Genomic DNA, 17,384 nt, shown 5'->3' with positions numbered 1-17,384 from the left:
GAGGCAGCTGAGAGTCAGGCCCTCAAAGACCCCACAGGGTGCCCATGTCCTCCTTAAAATGTTGTCCTGGTGGTTGCCACACAAATTAAACTATTCAAAAATACAGTGCGCCACCACCTCAGGCCCACTAGGTTGGCAACTATAGACACAAAAGCAGAAACAAGTGCCAGTGAGGACATGGAGAGCCCCGTACATGGCTCCCGGGAACATAACATAGTGTAGCCACTGTGGAAGACAGCACACGGGTCCTCAGGAAATGATCTACAGACTGTCCGGGGGCCCAGCAAGCCCACTGCCAGGTGTGTCCACAGAAAGGCAAAGGCAAGGAGAACCATTTGCTCACCCACGTTCCCAGTAGGGTTATTCAAAACAGCCAAAGGGTGGGAGCACCCAAGAGTCCATCCGTGGACAAACGGAAAAACAGGACGTGGTCCATCCACACACTGACAGTCACTCAGCCTTAGAAAGTATGGACATTTTGACAACTGCTACAACAGGGATGGACTCTGGGGACATGAAATAAGCCAGACATGAAAAGATAAATTTTGTAAGATTTCACTCATAAGAAGTGTCTAGGGTCTCCAGATTCACAGGGATAGAGACTGGATGGTGGTCATGGAGGGGGGGAGGGCACGGAGGAATGGAGTTAGTGTCTCCAGGGGACAGAGAATGGACGGTGGTCACAGGGGGGAGGGACGGGGTCAGTGTCTCCTAGGGACAGAGAGTGGACGGTGGTCACAGCAGTAGGGAGGGATGGGGGTCAGAGCCTGGGGGTCTGTCGCCTGGGGACAGAGCCTCCATCTGGGATGATGGACAGTCCTGGAGATGGACAGTGGGGACAGCTGCAAAACAGTGTGAATCTATTTCATGCCACTGAACTCTGCACCTAAAGACAATTAAGGTAGTAATTTCTACATTATGCAAATTTTATGATGGAAAAAAAACCTGAATTTCTAAATTCTCTTGAGAAGCAAGAAGATCTGGCAACATTGGATATGTGTCTTTTACCACGATTTGCAAAAAGCAAACCTGAAACAACACACACCACATTAAAATCAGGTGCTCACTCCTTATTGCAGATCCAGAGCCTGCCGGTGGCCCCCCTGCCGCGTGTGGCCAGGACCCCGAGCATCGAGCATCAGGCCAGCCTCCCCTCCTGCTTCTCTTCCTGCTTCCCACACGGACTCACCTGCTCGCTGTGAGCCCTTCCAGCACACGGTGCCACCCGTCCACCCACCTTCATGCCTCTGAGTGAACTGACTCAGCATTCAGAATGTCAGGTGAGGTGCTGCTCCCAGGGAAGCCTGGTGGGCTCCAGACGACATGACCCCCAAATAGCCTCACCTGGTGCTTAGCAGCACTGTTACAACCATATCTGATCAAATATAAGACAGCACGCGCTGCTGATGCTCGCTGTTTTATGTGCCCAATGACGGGAGAGGCTGCAGACACACTTTCCCCGACATGACGGGTTTCAAACACCATTGGTGACAACTGTGACAGGTGGGCAGGGAGCCCCTGAGAACAGGTGAGACACAGCCATAACTAAGTGGTCGGCAGAAAGACCCTTCTTACGGAGCCGCCGTGGGTGCCTAGTGAGAGCGGGGACTGGTCCCGCGGCGTGTCCTGTCCTTGGGACTCACAGACACCACGAAGGCTTGGGTAGGTAGGTAGTCACTGAATGACAAATGAACCTGGAATGTCAGGTAAGGGGCGAACAGGCCAGAAGGGGAACCCTCACACGTATCACCCGCATAAAAGTTGGCTCCCAGGAGTAAGAATCTCAGTGTGGGGCCGGCTGCCTGCCTGGGGACACACGGCATTTGCGGGAAGTCTGTGTTGCACAGGTGGGCCTAAGAGGTCACCTGTGCTTTCCAGAGAGCCCATGGGGGTCCCAGGAGAGCCCACTGCTCTAGAGAACCAGGAGCGGAGCAGGAGCTGAGCTCCCGGCCAAGCTGATTATACAGTAATCTACTCTCATCGCTGATGGGTAAGCTGTCAGCCGTGGTCTGTCCCCAGATAAGCGATGTGAGGCTTGGAGAGGCGACGTCACTAAGGAGACCAGGACCAGTCATTTTAACAAGTGGGCTTAACTTCTAGAACTTTCCATTCTTGAGCTGCCTGCATCGTGCCAGGGACTGAGCTATAAAATGAAGCAATGGGGTCACAGTGTGGACATGGGAGGAGGTTGGAGCAGCCTGTGCCAGCCACCTTGCTACCTGTCCCCTGTATTCTCCAGTCAAACGGTGGGACACATCCCAGTTCACAGATGGACAAAAAGAGTCTTAAATTAGTACGCAGCCCCTATTGCGTGGTTAGCTGGGAGTGAAAGCAAAAATCAGAGCCAGGCCCCTGGGCTCAGAGGCCCCAGAGAGCCATCCAGAACCCAGCCCAGAAGGTCACCCATGTTTCTAATACCCTAAAATCTATGGCCACGACTGGTTCTGTTCCGTCTCGCCATGAGGATGCCAACTCACTCTTTCTTTACTCTTTCATTTCATTAACAAGCACACCAACTTTGTGCCAGGCCCTGAGCTGGGTACCTGGCTTCAGGTGAGAGACGACTGACACACGGACTCTGCCCGAAAAGATAGTTTTCCAAGACAAGAAAGCCCGCCGAGAGGAGGAGACCTGAGGATGCTTGGGAAACTCCAGGTTCTGAAAAGCACAACAAAACGTGGTCCTGAGGTCTTCCTTTGTAATGCTAAGACTCATCTTATCCTGGACCCTGATGTGGATTGTTCCCAATAAAGCACAGATTTGGAGAGCCCGCCATGGAAAGCTTGGGGTGTCCACCCACTTGGGCCCACAACCCATCCCAGCAGCACTGGCTGACCCACCCGTGGCCTCACTCCTGGACCCCGAGGGGGGAAGTCTTGCACTGATTGAGACCAACATGGTCTTACTAATGTCACAGCAGGCTGAGACTTCTCTCTCATGAATAAATAGCATCTTAAAAAATGCCAAGTCTTTGGAGCTTATTCTTAAATGTTTAAAAAAAAAAAAAAAAAGGATGGAAAAGAATCCTGGTACTAACACCCACTTGAGAGCCTCCGACTACCTTTAAAGCAAGAGACAAAACCAGTACAACCATAACATGCTTATCTTTGCTATAGATTTCTCTATTTTGTTATCTTGTGGCTTCTAAGGACCACGTTGGCAGGTAAAAGCAACAGTGGAAACAGTTCTCAGCATGAGAGAGAGAGAGAGAGCGCACATACTGGCGAGGTCAGCGATGGCAGGGCAGGGACCTGTGTCTTATCCATCCCCACCTGCATGGACCCACCTGCCCTGCACATGTTCTCCTACAGAAAAGGGACCGAGACTGTGAGCAAGTGGACATAGTAAAGATCCCAAATGGTGGGAAAATTACACTGGCATCCACTGCAGGTCCCTGACATGACTCAAGTCAGCCCTGAACTTCCCAGAAGAAATGTCATTCCTCGGTAGAACCAGCTCCTCGGGGTCCCTGTCCTTCCCTGGGATTTCTCCATTGGCCTGACCTTTCTGGAAAAGCTGTTGGTAGCTACAGTATTTAAATTGGGAGCCTGGGGGATGCCTGGGTGGCTAAAGTGGTTAAAGCGTCAGCCTTTAGCTCAGGGCGTGATCCTGGAGTCCCAGGATCCAGTCCCACGTCGGGCTCCCTGCATGGAGCCTGCTTCTCCCTCTGCCTGTGTCTCTGCTTCTCTCTCTCTCTCTGTGTTTCATGAATAAAGAAATAAAACCTTAAAAAAAATCAGGAGTCTGGGATGTGTAGCACAAGACATTCACCCATGCTGCCCAAACACCACTTCTCTGCTTGGCCCTGGAAGGTGACGCTTGTCAGCCCCGGACCACCTGAGACACTGTGAGGAGGGACTCTGGGCTTTAATAAAGTCATGGGATCAATGTTGCTTATGCCCGGAAGGAAAGCTGAAAGTCCCTCACCCAACAGCAGATACCTAGATGCATCCAAATTGAGAGGAGGTACCGCTTGGGAGAACGAGTGATGGAGAGCACAAACATCGTACACAAGTCCCAAAGTCGAGCGGCAATTAGAAAACATGTCCAATAAATCAGAACCAAACAGAAACCCCAAAGCCTTTCACTGACTGAGATCTGCCCACTGGCTCTACTGAGGACCCACCCGAGCGGCCCCTGCTTGGCGCGTCAGCGCCTGAGTGAGGCGGGCCTCCCACCCAGATGGGCTTCGGATGGGGACAGGAGGCCGCGTCACCACCGGGCCTCTGCTGTGTCTCTGACCTACGACCTCCCCAGGGCCCAGGGAGCTAGGTCAACCTGCCTGCCAGGGACGACCGGGAACCGGCACCTTCTTGCAAACAGCTTCCTTTTGGTCATGCGGACTTGGGCCTGGGACTGGGTGTGACCCGAGCTCTGTCCCTGTGCTGTGGGTGGGGCCATTACTGACTGGCATCCACAGGGACCGGGTGGCGAGCTCAGCGAGCCTGATGCTGGGAGGGGCTCAGAGATTGTGGCACCAACAATGTCCGTGTGGAGAAGCGGGCAAGCATGATGGGGAAGGCAGGACTCGGGGAAACAAAGTCTGGGCCGAGACGCAGTGTTGTCCCCATTCCACTCAGGAATTGACTGTATTTGAGGCACACAAACCCACTTGTCGGTTCAACCAAAGAGGCAGTTTTTGTGGGGGATTCTCATGAAAACCTAGTGCAGGATGTAGGGCCACACCTCTCAGAAGCCAAGGGGTCTTTGGGAGCCACACTCTACGTGGGCAGGTGTGTGTGTGTACATGTGGATGCATGTGCATGTGTGCATCTGTGTGCACATGAACGTGTGTTCATGTGTGTTGCTGTGTGTGCATGTGCACATGTTTGCTTATGTATACATGCATGTGGGTGGGTGCATGTATGCGTGCCGTGTGTATGCATGTGCGTGTGTGCATACACATGCAGGTGTGTGCACAGTGCATAGATGTGCATGTGTGTCCGTCCCTCTTCCTGTCTCCTGATTCACATCACTTCCTCACTCCTCTTCTCCATTCAGTGTGCCCTGCCCTGGCTCCCCGCTGCTCCCCTGGGGTCTGGTTGCCAGAGGGTTCCTCACGACCCTGCTGGAAGGCCTTGGCTCATTCCCAACTTCCTAGCGGGCACAGTCTAATTGGTCCAGAATCAGCCTTTCTATAGAGGCTCAGGTGGGACCATAGCTTGGGGGTGTTAGGACAGGGTCCCAGCATCACGGGGGGCTGTCCCAGGTATGTCTCTAACCCCTGTAAGCCTGGAGGGGAGGCTCAGAGGCTGAACCACACGGAGCGGGTGGTTGGAGGCAGGTGGATTTCATGAATGTCATCCGTGCAGTCACTGCTCTGAGGTTTGTGGGAACAGCATTCCCTCCCCAAGGAAGGGCACGTTTCTAAAACTAACACTCACATTAGCTCAAGGGGTCACAGAATCAAAGGCTTCGGGTGGGGGTGAGGGGAAATGGATGGAGACCACGGGAGACGATGATGACATGGGGTGAGGGTGTCCTCTGGGCACCCCCTTTAGGGTGGGGCAGGAGTGACGCTCCTGGCACAGGGGAGACGGCTCCAGACAGAGGGAACGGCACCTGCGAGCACTACCCAGAACCTTCTCTGCTTGGCTACTGTCTTGCCCTCTTGAGGTGGACAGAATAACTGCCCCAAAAAGACAACACGACTGAATCCCTGGAGCATGTGAATATGTGACCTTGTGTGGCAAAGAAGGTGTTTGCAGATGTGAAGTTAAGGATCTAGAGATGGGGACACTGTCCAGGAACAGGTGTTTGCAGAAGAAAGAGGGAGGGAGATTTAACCACAGAGCGGGGGCCACGCAACCGCGGAGGCTGGAGGGGCCACAGCCCAGGGCCCCCTGCAGCCCCAGAGGCTGGACGGGCAGGTCCTCCAGGAGGGGGTGCGGCCCTGCTCACACCTGGGTTTCAGGGTTGTGGCCTCCAGACCGCCAGGGGATACCTTTGTGTTGTTTTAAGCCACTGTTGGTTCTCCCCTGTGATGATCCCCGTAGAAGAGACTCGATTATGCAAAGGCTGGCTGCTTCCCACACACAGAAAGCTCAAATGCCTTACGTCTTTCCTAAGAGGGTGATACCACCCCACCCCTGGGGGAAGAGTTCCTGGGGAACAAAAACATCTCGCTGTTTTCATGCATAAAGCACAGAGACACAGGCCATTCCTGAAAAACTTCAGTGCATCTGCGGTATTCAAGGTTCTCAGAAAGAACAGTGAGAAAGGCCAGTTGGAGCAAACCAGCAGCAAGCAGGGGTCGCGGGGGCCAGGTCTGGGGAGGGCTGACAGGTGCCACCTGTGGGAGTGCCACGATGGCAGCAGGGGCCCTGTCTGTGCCCTCCCGGAGCCGGCTCACCCTGGCAGAGGGGGATGACCTGCAAATAGGGCGGGATCGCGGGAACCCAGCAGGCATAGGGGCTGAGATGGGATACAAGGTTGGACCATGTATCCATGTACAAGGTTGGACCCAAATTTCAGGTCGGCCTTCCTGGCTGATCTTAGTACAAATTCATGATGCTTAAACATCATCCTTGTCTCCTGCCATCTCCATCCGTCTCCCCTCACCCCAACTCAAAGCCTGGGTTTCTGGGACCCCTTGAGGTAACATAAGCATTAGTTTTAGGAACATGCCCTTCCTCGGGGAGAGAATGCTGTTCCCACAAAAACCTTTGTCTCCCTGGGTCCGAAATGCAGCTCCCTCCCCTGTCATCGGGGTTCGCTAAGGGAGGAATGTCTGGGTTCCCTGCAAGTGCCCATGTTGAAAGACCCCCACCCCCACCCCATGTGTGGCATTGGGAAGTGGGGCCTTTGGAAGGCAGGCAGGGTCGGACAAGGTCGTGAGGGTGGTCCTCACAATGGGATTCATGCCCCTGGAGGAGGAGGGTCAGAGCTCTCTGTCCCTACACCCACACGCAGAGGCAAGGCCCCAAGGGGACTCGGGGTGGGCTGTGGCACCTGCAAGCCAGGAGGAGGACCCTGGCTGGCCACTGAATGCCGGGCACCTGGGCCTTGGACCTCCAGCCTCCAGAACCATGAGTGTGAATGTCAAGGTGCCCGTCTGTGGGATTCTGTGTGGGCAGCCAGAGCCCCCGCCATGCCTCAAGTCTTCAGCTTGGGTTTCTAAGGAGCCCACCTCAGCTGATCCACCTTGATTTCTTTCTATTAAATATCACAGACAGGTGTCCTCTCCAGGGGCACACACATCGGGGGGACCATTTCCTTTGTTTCCAGGTAACACCCGGCCTGGTGCCGCCCCCAGCCCTGCGCCCACTGGGCTGCTGATCCAAGCTCGAGCTTGGAACTCAAGCTCGCCCCAGGGCCGGGGTCTTTCCGACCTTGCTGACCCCCCTGGGTGGAGCACATCGCACCCTCGAGCTGGTTTCCTGGGACACAGGCTTGCAAGGCTCTTCGCTCGCAGTTTCAAAGGAAGAACTAAATTTGTGATCTTGGACAAGCATCCCATGCTGCTGCTGGAGTGTCTGACCCTCCCCTCATCTTTTATGCGGAAACTGGCTTTTCTCTCTTGAAACTTAAGGATCACATTTTTATTTTTATTCCCAAAGTTCTGGGTTCTCGTGCCCCCTGTCTTGGCCATGGGCCTCTGCTCACGTGTCACCCTGGATGCTCAGGGGCCCTTTGTGTTGGGAATCTTGCGTCCTGGTGGGTGGCACGGTCTCAAATGGCCTCTCTGCTAATTTCTTCTTTTTCCTGCTTCTCCTGGAAATTCCATTATTCAGATGTTGGGCCCACATGCTGACTCCTTAAATTTTCTCACATCCCAATTCCCTTGCAATGTTTGCTGTCATGAATAACTTTCAAGAGCTCCTCGAACACCCCATGGCACCCATGCCATCTCCTCCCTTCTTGCACTGGGGATGTTAGGTGTATTTTTTCAGTTTCTTTCTGGGCTTTAAGATTCTCAGGTCCTGTCCAGCATCTCTATTAACGCTGGTTCAGTGTCTCCCTTTCACGTTGCGGTTTCCCTGAGCTGGCCCTATTTTCCACCTGAAGCACCTGCACACAGAGTGGAGGCTCTGGGTATGGGCTGCTCTGTCAGGAGGAGGGCAGGCATGGTGCTTTCCAGGAGGGATGGAACACAGCACACTCTGGGTAATGGTTCTGTTCCCAGTGGTGACCACAAGTGCAAAGGCCCTGGGGTAGGGATGTGTTTGGTGTGCTTAAGAAAAAGCAGGAGGTGTGGGTATCTGGAGCAGAGCGAGCAAGCCAAGAGAGGGATTCCAGAGGTGTAAGGTCAGCGAGGTCTCCATAAGTTGGGTCATACGGGCCCAGCAGGTCATGGCGCATTTAACCAGTGTTCCCAACTTCCAGCCCCATCTGCATCCTCAACACGGGAGCCTGGCCTCCATGACCCCGGCTTTCTGGGGTCCTGACACGTGATCTGGTTGCCCCCCTCCTTCCCCTGAAGGCAGGCAGGGGGTTTCACTCATGCTGTCAGGGCAGTTGCCATGAGCCCACCTGGTTCTGGTTTCCCTAATTCTCTCGACCTCTTCCTTCTCTACTTCCCAGTCCTGAGGTCTGCTGACCACTGCTCCTTTGTGTTTACAAACTGGCTGGAGGAGGTCATGTACCTTCCTGACCCTCACCCATGTCAGCCTGGGGGTGACCGTGCCTTCCTCAGCTCACGGAGAGCAGCGCCTGCAGACAGACTGCTCTGGGTCCCACCCCGGCCTTGCCCCTCCCGCCAGGTGCCGGCAGTGTACTCTCGGGGGCATCCTTGGGGTTCCAGGAGTCTGACCTTCCCAGCCTTGCTCCACATCACAATCCCTTCTGCAATCTTGCTCAATTAACCAATGAATCAGGAAACTCTCCATCCTGACCCCAAGCTGCTCCCGTTCACGGGGCACCCCTCCCCTGCACTCCCACTGGTGTCATTTAAAGGGTAAAGGTCAGCCCTGTGGTGCAGGGACATAAAGAAATAGCGCTGCCCTTCCGGGCGGAGCACCCATCACTTCCAGAACAGCATAGTCCAACACGATGGGTGCTGAGCCCCTGGAGTACAAGAGACCAAACTTTAAATTTTATTTAATTGTAATTAAATTTATGGAGCCACATGCGCCCTGTGGCCACCATATTGGTCAATGCAGCTCTAGAATATTTTGCTGAATCCAGAATCCTCACTAATAATACCCGCAAGGGTTCATCCATGTTGCTCACCCCCCGGAAGGGCAACATCTGATTTTTACACAGCACCATGACCGTGGTTGGTTGGATGGGTTAGTTTGCATGTTAGAGTTTCCTTCTGCCCTGTTGGTCCTGTGCATATGACTCAGTCAAACCCGAAGTCCTTGCATGGCCTGTGGCTCCTCTTCAGCCTGACTTCCTGGCGTGGGTGGTGGTCTCTGCCCATCCCTGCTTCCTGGCCTGCTGGCTTTCTTGCTGCTGCTCAAATACACCAGGCACGCTCTGACTCCAGGACCTTTGCATGTGCTGGTTCTGGACCCTGGAAGGCTCCCCCCAGAGGTGTGCATGGCCCACTTCCTCCCTGCCTCTTCCCTGGTCCCTGCTCAGGGTCTGAGGCCAGGTGAGGTTCCCATCATGGGACGAGGTAGGATGGGGTGAGCAGGAAAGGGGTGTGGGAACCATGGCAGCTGGAAAGACCCTCCCCCATTTCTGTCCACGCATCACTGTTCTTCACGTCATGTACCAACCCTTCACGTCATGTACCAACCCTGACGTGTTACATGTTTCTCTTTCCTTGTTAATCATCAGCCTAGGGGTGTTTTGCTCAGTGACGTATTTCCCAGCACCCAGAAGACATGTGGCTCTCACTGGGAACTCAGTGTGTGCTGCTTGAAATAATGAACTTGAAACTCGGTTATTCTCATCACAGACACGCACACTGTTTCAGCCCAAATGTTTCCATTTACCCAGGTCTCTGGGCCCTAATCTGGAAATACAACTTCCATATCCTTGTTTCTGTGGAACAGAGTCTGAATCCCAGATCAGACTCTAAGAGAAAGTGTGTGTGAATAAACGGCTTGGCCAACTGCTCCTCCAATGCAGGCGTGACAGGCTGCGGGGCATTGGGGGCAGGGGGCAGCCAGGCCATAGAGTTCACAAGGTGGGCCGGGGTGAGCAGAGTGGGGTGTGGGGACCGCAGCCGCTGGGAAACACCCACCTTCCCCAAGGGGCAGGGTCCCGCAGCCCTGATCAGATGCCAACTCACACAAAGGCTGCCTTTCCTAATTTTTAAGGGAAGCTGGGAGTCTGAATTTTTTAATGAAATTCCGGGATATTTAAATGTTAGCAAAGCATTTAATTTTTTAAAAGCCCTGGGCAGGCCACAGTCAAACGCTCTGGGGTCAGATCCACCCTCTGGATGGCACATGGTGAATAGGAAAACAGTAGCTTTAACCCATCCGTGGGGTAAGTGAGAACGGGTGGAGAAATAAAAATATGAGCTGACTGGACAGAAATAAAAGTTGTTCATTGCTTCCTGTGGCCAGGGCTGAGATGAAAGCAACAAACCCTCCGTCCCCTGTGAGGGTCTCCCTGGTGCTTCTCCCAGAACACGCATGGTGGGGGTGAGGAATGAGAGGGGAGCCTCGAGCATCCCTAGGTGGGGCCCCCTGTCTCCCCGGAGGCCTCCGGAGGCATCCCCTGGGCAGGTCTCCCGGGAACCCTCAGAACCCCACGACCTGCTCCCCAGGCTCCCAAGGCCAGCCTGACCTTGATCCTGCACAGGGGGCCTCTGGTGACAGCAGGCTGCACCCACAGCACCATCAGACCTGCCTCATGGAGCCCTGCTCCCCACCATCCTGTGCCCTGTAACTGCTATAATTATCCCCATTTCAAAGGTGTAGAAAGGGGCTGCACGAGGGTCCTGAGGTGAGTGGCTCACACCAACTGGAGCTGAGTCTCTCCCCATCTGGAGGCTAGACGTCTAAAATCCAGGTGTGGGCAGGGCCACGCTGGCTCCAGAGGCCTGGGGGAGGGTCCTTCCTGTTCCTCCAGTACTGGGGACCCCAGGTGTATCGGGGCTGTGGCCGGGGGCCCTCAGTGCTGCCTCCATGGTCACATGGCCCCTCCGATGTGTGTTTGATGCCATCCTCTGCTAACTTTGCAATTTCCCACTGTCCACTCCTACCACCTGGAGCATAAAAGACAGCACAACAGGAAAAATAAATAATAAATAAAACAAAATAAAAGCACAATGGGAGAGACGCTGGGACCGTGCTCACGATGCTAGCACACGGTGTGAGGTCACGGAGCAACAAAACTGACCTTACTCTAAAACCCACGTGGATTTCAATGACCTGAGGCTCCAGCACATAGTTTGGGTTTGGAGGGAATAAGGAACAGAGGTGCCCACCGAGTGCATTTCCTCAGTTTCCTGGAAAATGTGCAAAACTAGACCAGACGTCCTAAAATGTCAGCCTGCCTCTGCTGCTGGCCTGGCCACCAGCCCAGAGTGGCTGCCTCACTGGCTGCATGATCAGCACCGAGAGCACATGGTCTTCTGAAAAGTGCTCACCACACCATCGTGAATTGTGCACAACTGAAAGGAGGTGTCCACCCTTCTGTCTACACTGCTGAGTGAGCGAGCTCGGCAGGAGCTCCATGCAAAGTCCACGGGAGCGGGGTCTGAAGGGCAACAGCGGAGACACAAGGTCACTTTCCTGAGCGGAGTGCTCCCCCAGGGGATGTGCAAGGACACAGGCTGGGAGCCGTAGGGTGACTCATGGAGCAAAGAGCTTGAAGACACAGAGAACCGTCCCAAGACGGGACTTACGGGCATCCACCTGCGGGGCGGCCACAACCCAGCAGTTTAAAACTCATTCCTCCTTTTCTGCTTTGGCCTTCGTCCTGCTGGAATGTCCAGCGTGGTGACTAGGGAGGGGGAGTGGGGTCCAGAGGCCGTGGGAGGAGCCCCAGAAGGGAGGCTCTGAGGTGGGCAGGGCAAAGAGCTGCACCCCCTGAAAGGGAGCCCACCCACCACCACGCCCCAGCCTCACCAGGGGACTCCTGACCCCCACTCTGTCTCTGCCACCTACCCTGCCTTAGCTGGATGCCAGACCTTCAGAAGGCCTCACCCTCCAGACCCTCCACTCCTTATCCCCTCCATTCTCTCTACATTTGGCTGGATGTAGCCTGGGGACAAGGCACCCATGACACACATAGGGAGAAAGGCCGCCTCCCCAAATACGCATGCCAGGTTGGGGAAGCCCTGCCCACAGAGCCCCACGGGAGCCCCTTTCAGGAGGGAGCTGCCATCAGTTCTTCCCTGTGTCAGCCTGAGGTCTGCAGGGAACAGACCAAAAAGGAGATGTGTGTGCATGTGCATTTGTATGTGTACACACAATTAAGAGATTATTTTAAGGGACTGGCTTGTGCGATTGTGAGGACTGGCCAGTCACAATTTGTAGGACAGGCCAGCAAAGTGGAAACTCGGGCAGGTTTTCTGTTTCAGACTTGAGGTAGAATTTTGTCTTCTCTGATAAACCGTTTCTTTTTTTTTTTTTTTTTTTCTTTAAAGGCTTCCCACTGATTAGATGTGGCCCACTCACATTACAGAGGATCAATCTCCTTTACTCTATCAACTGGCTGTAGATGTTAACACATCTGCACAACACCGTCCCCGCAACACCCACACTGGGGTTTGATTAGATAGCTGGGTGCGAGTGCCCAGCCAAGGTCAACAGCAAAGTAGCCACACAGCTGTTCTACTCTCCCTGGCTGCCTGCACTCCTTCACATCGACCTTCCACGTCTTCAGATTTCTTTCCATTTTGTTTTCAGAATCAAGATACACGGGGCACCTGGGTGGCTCAGTGGTTGAGCATCTGCCTTTGGCTCAGGGTGTGATCCTGGGGTTCCAGGATCGAGTCCCACATCAGGCTCCCCTCAGGGAAAAGCAGGGTCTCTCCCTCTGCCTATGTCTCTGCCTCTCTCTATCTCTCATGAATAAATAAAATCCTTAAGAAAAAAAAAAGTATCAAGATCCATTTGATTTTTTTCTTTGTTCCCTGGGGCTGAGCAATCCAAAGCGCAAAGGATACCCGGTGTTGTTCACTCTATGCCAGGATGCAAGATACGCTACGTGCCAAAGGGAAGTGTCTCCTTCACTCCAGATCTCAGAGGGGCTGGAAGTCAGGAGGCTGGAGATCACAGACTTGGCCACTAACTCATTTTGCATTCCCATACAACCATTTCTCCATAATTCCACTTTGACTATAAATTAGAAATAAAAATGCTGACCTCATAGGGTTTTGAACATCAAATGAGAACATTCAGAAGAGCGTTTGTGGGCTTAAAAATTCTGTGCAACAGAGAAGATTCATCATCGCCACCATCATCAGTATTATCATCATCACCATCATCACCATCATCACCATCACCACTGCCATCATCACCATCACTATCATCATCACCATCATCATCTTCATCACTATCACCATCATCACTTTATAGGTTGAATTTTGTTCCCCCAAAATTCAAATGGTGAAATATTAACCGCTTATATGTTGGTATTTGGAGATACGGCTTTTAGGGAATAATTAAGGTTAAATGTGGTTATAAGAGTGGGGCCCCAACAGATGGAACTGTTGTTTCTACAAGGAGAGGATGAGACAGCAGAAACCGCCCCCTCTCTCCATGTATGCACAGAGGAAAGGCCAGTGAGTAGTTTGCCATCTATCAGCCAGGAAGAGAGGCCTCACCAGAAACTACATCTGTTGGTACCCTGACCTTAGACTTCTAGCCTCCAAAACTTTGAGAAATAAATGTCTGTTGTTTACATGGCTCAGCCCATGGTGTTCTGCTGTGGCTGTGCGAGCTGACCGAGGCAATCCCCACCATCAGCATCACTGTCACAATGTAAGTGCTTCTCCTCCTCCTCTTCCTTCCTCTCCTTAAAGAATCATCTCTCTTGGGATTCTCAAACCCACGCAGGCACCAGGATCTCAAGAGGGCTTCTCAGAACCCAGAGCGCCAAGCCCTGCCCTTGAGCTCCTGACAGTGGGTTAGGATGGGTGGGGGCTGTGTATCTGCATTTTCTCCCAAGCCTTCAAGTGTTGCTGTTGCTGCTGGTTCAGCATTTGGATGAAATCATTAAGCAAATGTTTGGCCAGATGAACTCATGAAACGGTCCAAGATTTCTTAGAACAGCAGCCGAGGATCATGAGCGTTTTGCATGGAGCACATCTGATCCGCTTAAACAACACAGCAAGCCACCCCCCCCCCACCCGCCCCACTCAACAGAAAGGGACTCCTCTTCCATAACTGGGAGGCGGGCGCTGTGAATGAGAAAGAGAGCCGGGCACTTTGCAGGCGGGGATCCGCCGGCTGACTCACATCTCCATTTCACCACAGCATGAGGAGGCGGGAGACACGAGGGAGGGAAACCAGCTCTGAAAAGCAGTGGAGCCCATCAGGGCATGCGGGGCAGGCACCCCAGCCTCTGATTCCGCCGGTTACATGAGCAACATTCACAGGGTGCACAGTCCTGTCATTCAACTGCATTCTGCATAGCTGTCTTCCAGAACCATGTGGGCACTTGATTGATCATCAAAATAGAGACAGATGGCCTTGCATTTGAGCTGGTACGGCACCTCTGCCAGGAGTGTGTATGAAGCATCCTGCCAGGACTCCCGTAGAAGGAGCGCCCCATGCCAGGGGAGTGCTGCCTGTGGGGATGGGTTAGCAGTGGGGACAGGCAGGGAGGCCACCTCCATGCCTTCTGTCCTGGATGCTGTGCACGGCTACTTCCCTGTAACACCAGTTACAAGCTGCTGCCCTGAAGAGTCAGACATTGCTCTTTTATATCCAGGGGCTTACCATGAATCAAAGGGCATTCGCTGTCATTTTCAAGCAATTTAAACAATGCTTTGACTTAAAAAGAATAAAAGGAACAAAGAAATGTATTATTTAATGACAAAAAAAAAATCTTTAAACCAAGACAAACACCGAGCCACAGCAGAGCCTAAAGGGGCAGAAGTGGCCACCAAGGAATGGAAGGTGCCAGAGCTCCCCCTAATCATCACTGGCATGAGGACGTCTCCCCAGATATTAACTACAGTCTTTACAGACCCATTAGCAAACCAGAAAGTCACATCCATGTCCATTTTGCTCTAAACGCCTGAAAGCCATGAGATGCGAAACCACAATCCAGGCCCACCACTATGAACGAAATAAGTGAACTTTTAATGGTGGTTATTAGACATACAGCTCAGTGTTTAGATTAAACTGGCTCATTTTCAAGACATCAAACCTGTACTTATTAGTAATGCCTAAGAGGAATATTAGTAAAACCATCCGTGCGCAGCAGTTCTAAATTAAAGGCCTCTCTTGGCTCAGTAAGATGTAAAAATTACTTCCAAATATAAATGACAGTCGCTTAGATTTTCAATCAACTGGAGATACCTGACAGTGTTTAGGGTCAAAAAGCATTGCCACAACTTAAAGTGTTAGCCAAAAAAAGAATTTGTTTCCACCCGAAACGACATGGTCAGCTGCATTGAAATCAAATGAGCCCCATCTCCACACAATAGGATTCACACGGAGCCTCGCCTCGACCGGCATGTGCCACCCCCTGTTGACCCTTGACACCAGTCTGCTGCGAGAAGCCAGACAGAGAAGGTCACTATTGTGTGGTTCCTCTTCTATGAAATGTCTGGAACAGGCAAAGCCACGGACATAAAATAGATTAGTGGTTCCAGGGGGCCTGGGAATGGGGAGAGATAGTAGGGAGGGACTGCGGATGAGTGTGGGGGCACGGGGTTTTGTTTGGGGGTGATGAAATGCACACAGTACTGATGCTTGCCCAACATCGGGAACGTTCTATGGCCACTGAAATGCACCCTTGGAAGCGGTCAAAACGGTCCACATTGTGTGATACATACTCTACCACAGTTTAAACATAATTAGGCCAGCAGCTTTGCCCTCCATGTGGAGCACCACAGCCGACGCCAGGCCAGGTTACTGCCCTCCACTAGGGGACAGCAAGCCCCAGAGGGATGCCAGATGATGACAGGCCACCTCCGCAAGACAGAGACGGAAAGGACTTTCTGGAGCTGCCTCCTGCAACACCCTGTAAGGATGAATCACGGCAGGGTTCGTGTTGTTCAGGCCCCAGAAAGAAGGTCAGCAAACAGCAAACGAACGTGACCACAGCCCCAGCGCGAAGGGATGGATGGGGCCACGGGCGTGCAACGTCCCCCACCTCGTGTGGAACACATGGGTCTGTGCGGAAACCCACGTGGCCTCCCGCAAGCGTGCGCTCTGAGAACTCTTCTTACCTGGAATGGAGTCTGGCTGTGGTAGTTCTTCTGCTCCTTATTCCCGCCTCGGAAAAGCAGCACCCTGGCACAGCTGTCCTGCAGGTGGACAAAGAGAAGCCTGTTTGTGGCTTGGTGGCACACACGTGCTCCAAAGGACCTGCTCAGAGGCTAAGCTCACGGGAAATTGGGGATGTGCACATGTGAGGTTCCCAGGGGGCCACTCTGGGCATCAGGGTGGCGAGGGTGACGGGGAACAGCCTGCCCCCTATCAGGTGAGGCTTAACTTCTGCAAACACCTTGGATGACTTGTCAGAATCATTATAAATATTTAGTATGTGCACCCGGGGGCCAGACAACTGTACTTTTTAAGAATGCGTTCTGCAAGGCGTCTCACATGTGTGCATAACATACATAATAGGAAAAATACCGTAACAAAAACCCAAAAAGAAAGAGAAAATGTGAAGATACCTTAAATGTTCTAAAATAAGAGACGGAGGCGCCTAGACGGTTTAGTCAGTAAAGCATCTGCCTTTGGCTCAGGTCATGATCCCAGGGTCCTGGGATCAAGACCTGCGTTGGGCTTCCTGCTCAGTGGGGAGTCTGCTTCTCTCTCTCTCTCTCTCTCTCTCTCTCAAATAAATAAATAAATAAATAAATAAATAAATAAATATCTTTAAAAAATAAATAAAATGAGGGACAGTGAGAATGTATTCTAGAATATTCTTCGCCTAGAAAGTTGTAGGAAAAAACAAGGTAGACCCACAGAACCAATGGAGAAATACACCTAAGAACTTCCAAGTAGAAAATGCAAGTCCCAGAACTATAATAAAGCTTAATTTCTTTTGTTTTAAAAGCCTCTACATTGTAGAAAAGAAAAGAGCATGTCTGGGAGTGAGCGTACCAGTGACCCGAATATGCTTTCCTGCAAAGGGGAAAGTGTTAGGGACTCAATGTGAGGACAGCATTGGTCATTATTTCTTATACTTCTGGGGTTTTTTTTATGCTTTTTAAAGACAGTATTCATTTTTTCTGTATTTTTACAGTGAAATTCAGACTGCCTCTGTCCATGTAGTGAGCACCTGCTATTTGCACACCAGTGTCCGTGCACCCTGCAGCAGGGGGCCCACCGGTGGCATGGGGGGTGGCGGCA

General features: G+C 52.5%; 1 protein-coding gene across 3 annotated transcripts in view; it reads right to left on the bottom strand.

Moving 5' to 3' along the window:
• Positions 1-17,384, bottom strand: part of SHANK2 (SH3 and multiple ankyrin repeat domains 2) — a 480,960-nt gene that overhangs the window by 357,928 nt on the left and 105,648 nt on the right. For all 3 annotated transcript variants that reach the window (XM_025451799.3, XM_035701273.2, XM_049096284.1), the window contains exon 9: positions 16,253-16,330. In XM_025451799.3, coding sequence (XP_025307584.1) covers positions 16,253-16,330 — 78 coding nt within the window. The remainder of the gene's footprint in view (positions 1-16,252; positions 16,331-17,384) is intronic.

The sequence above is a fragment of the Canis lupus genome, chromosome 18 (genome assembly GCF_003254725.2).
Source record: "Canis lupus dingo isolate Sandy chromosome 18, ASM325472v2, whole genome shotgun sequence".
NCBI lineage: Eukaryota > Metazoa > Chordata > Mammalia > Carnivora > Canidae > Canis > Canis lupus.
The sequence above is the reverse complement of the archived record's forward strand: the minus strand, read 5'-3'. Positions and strand labels throughout refer to the sequence as shown.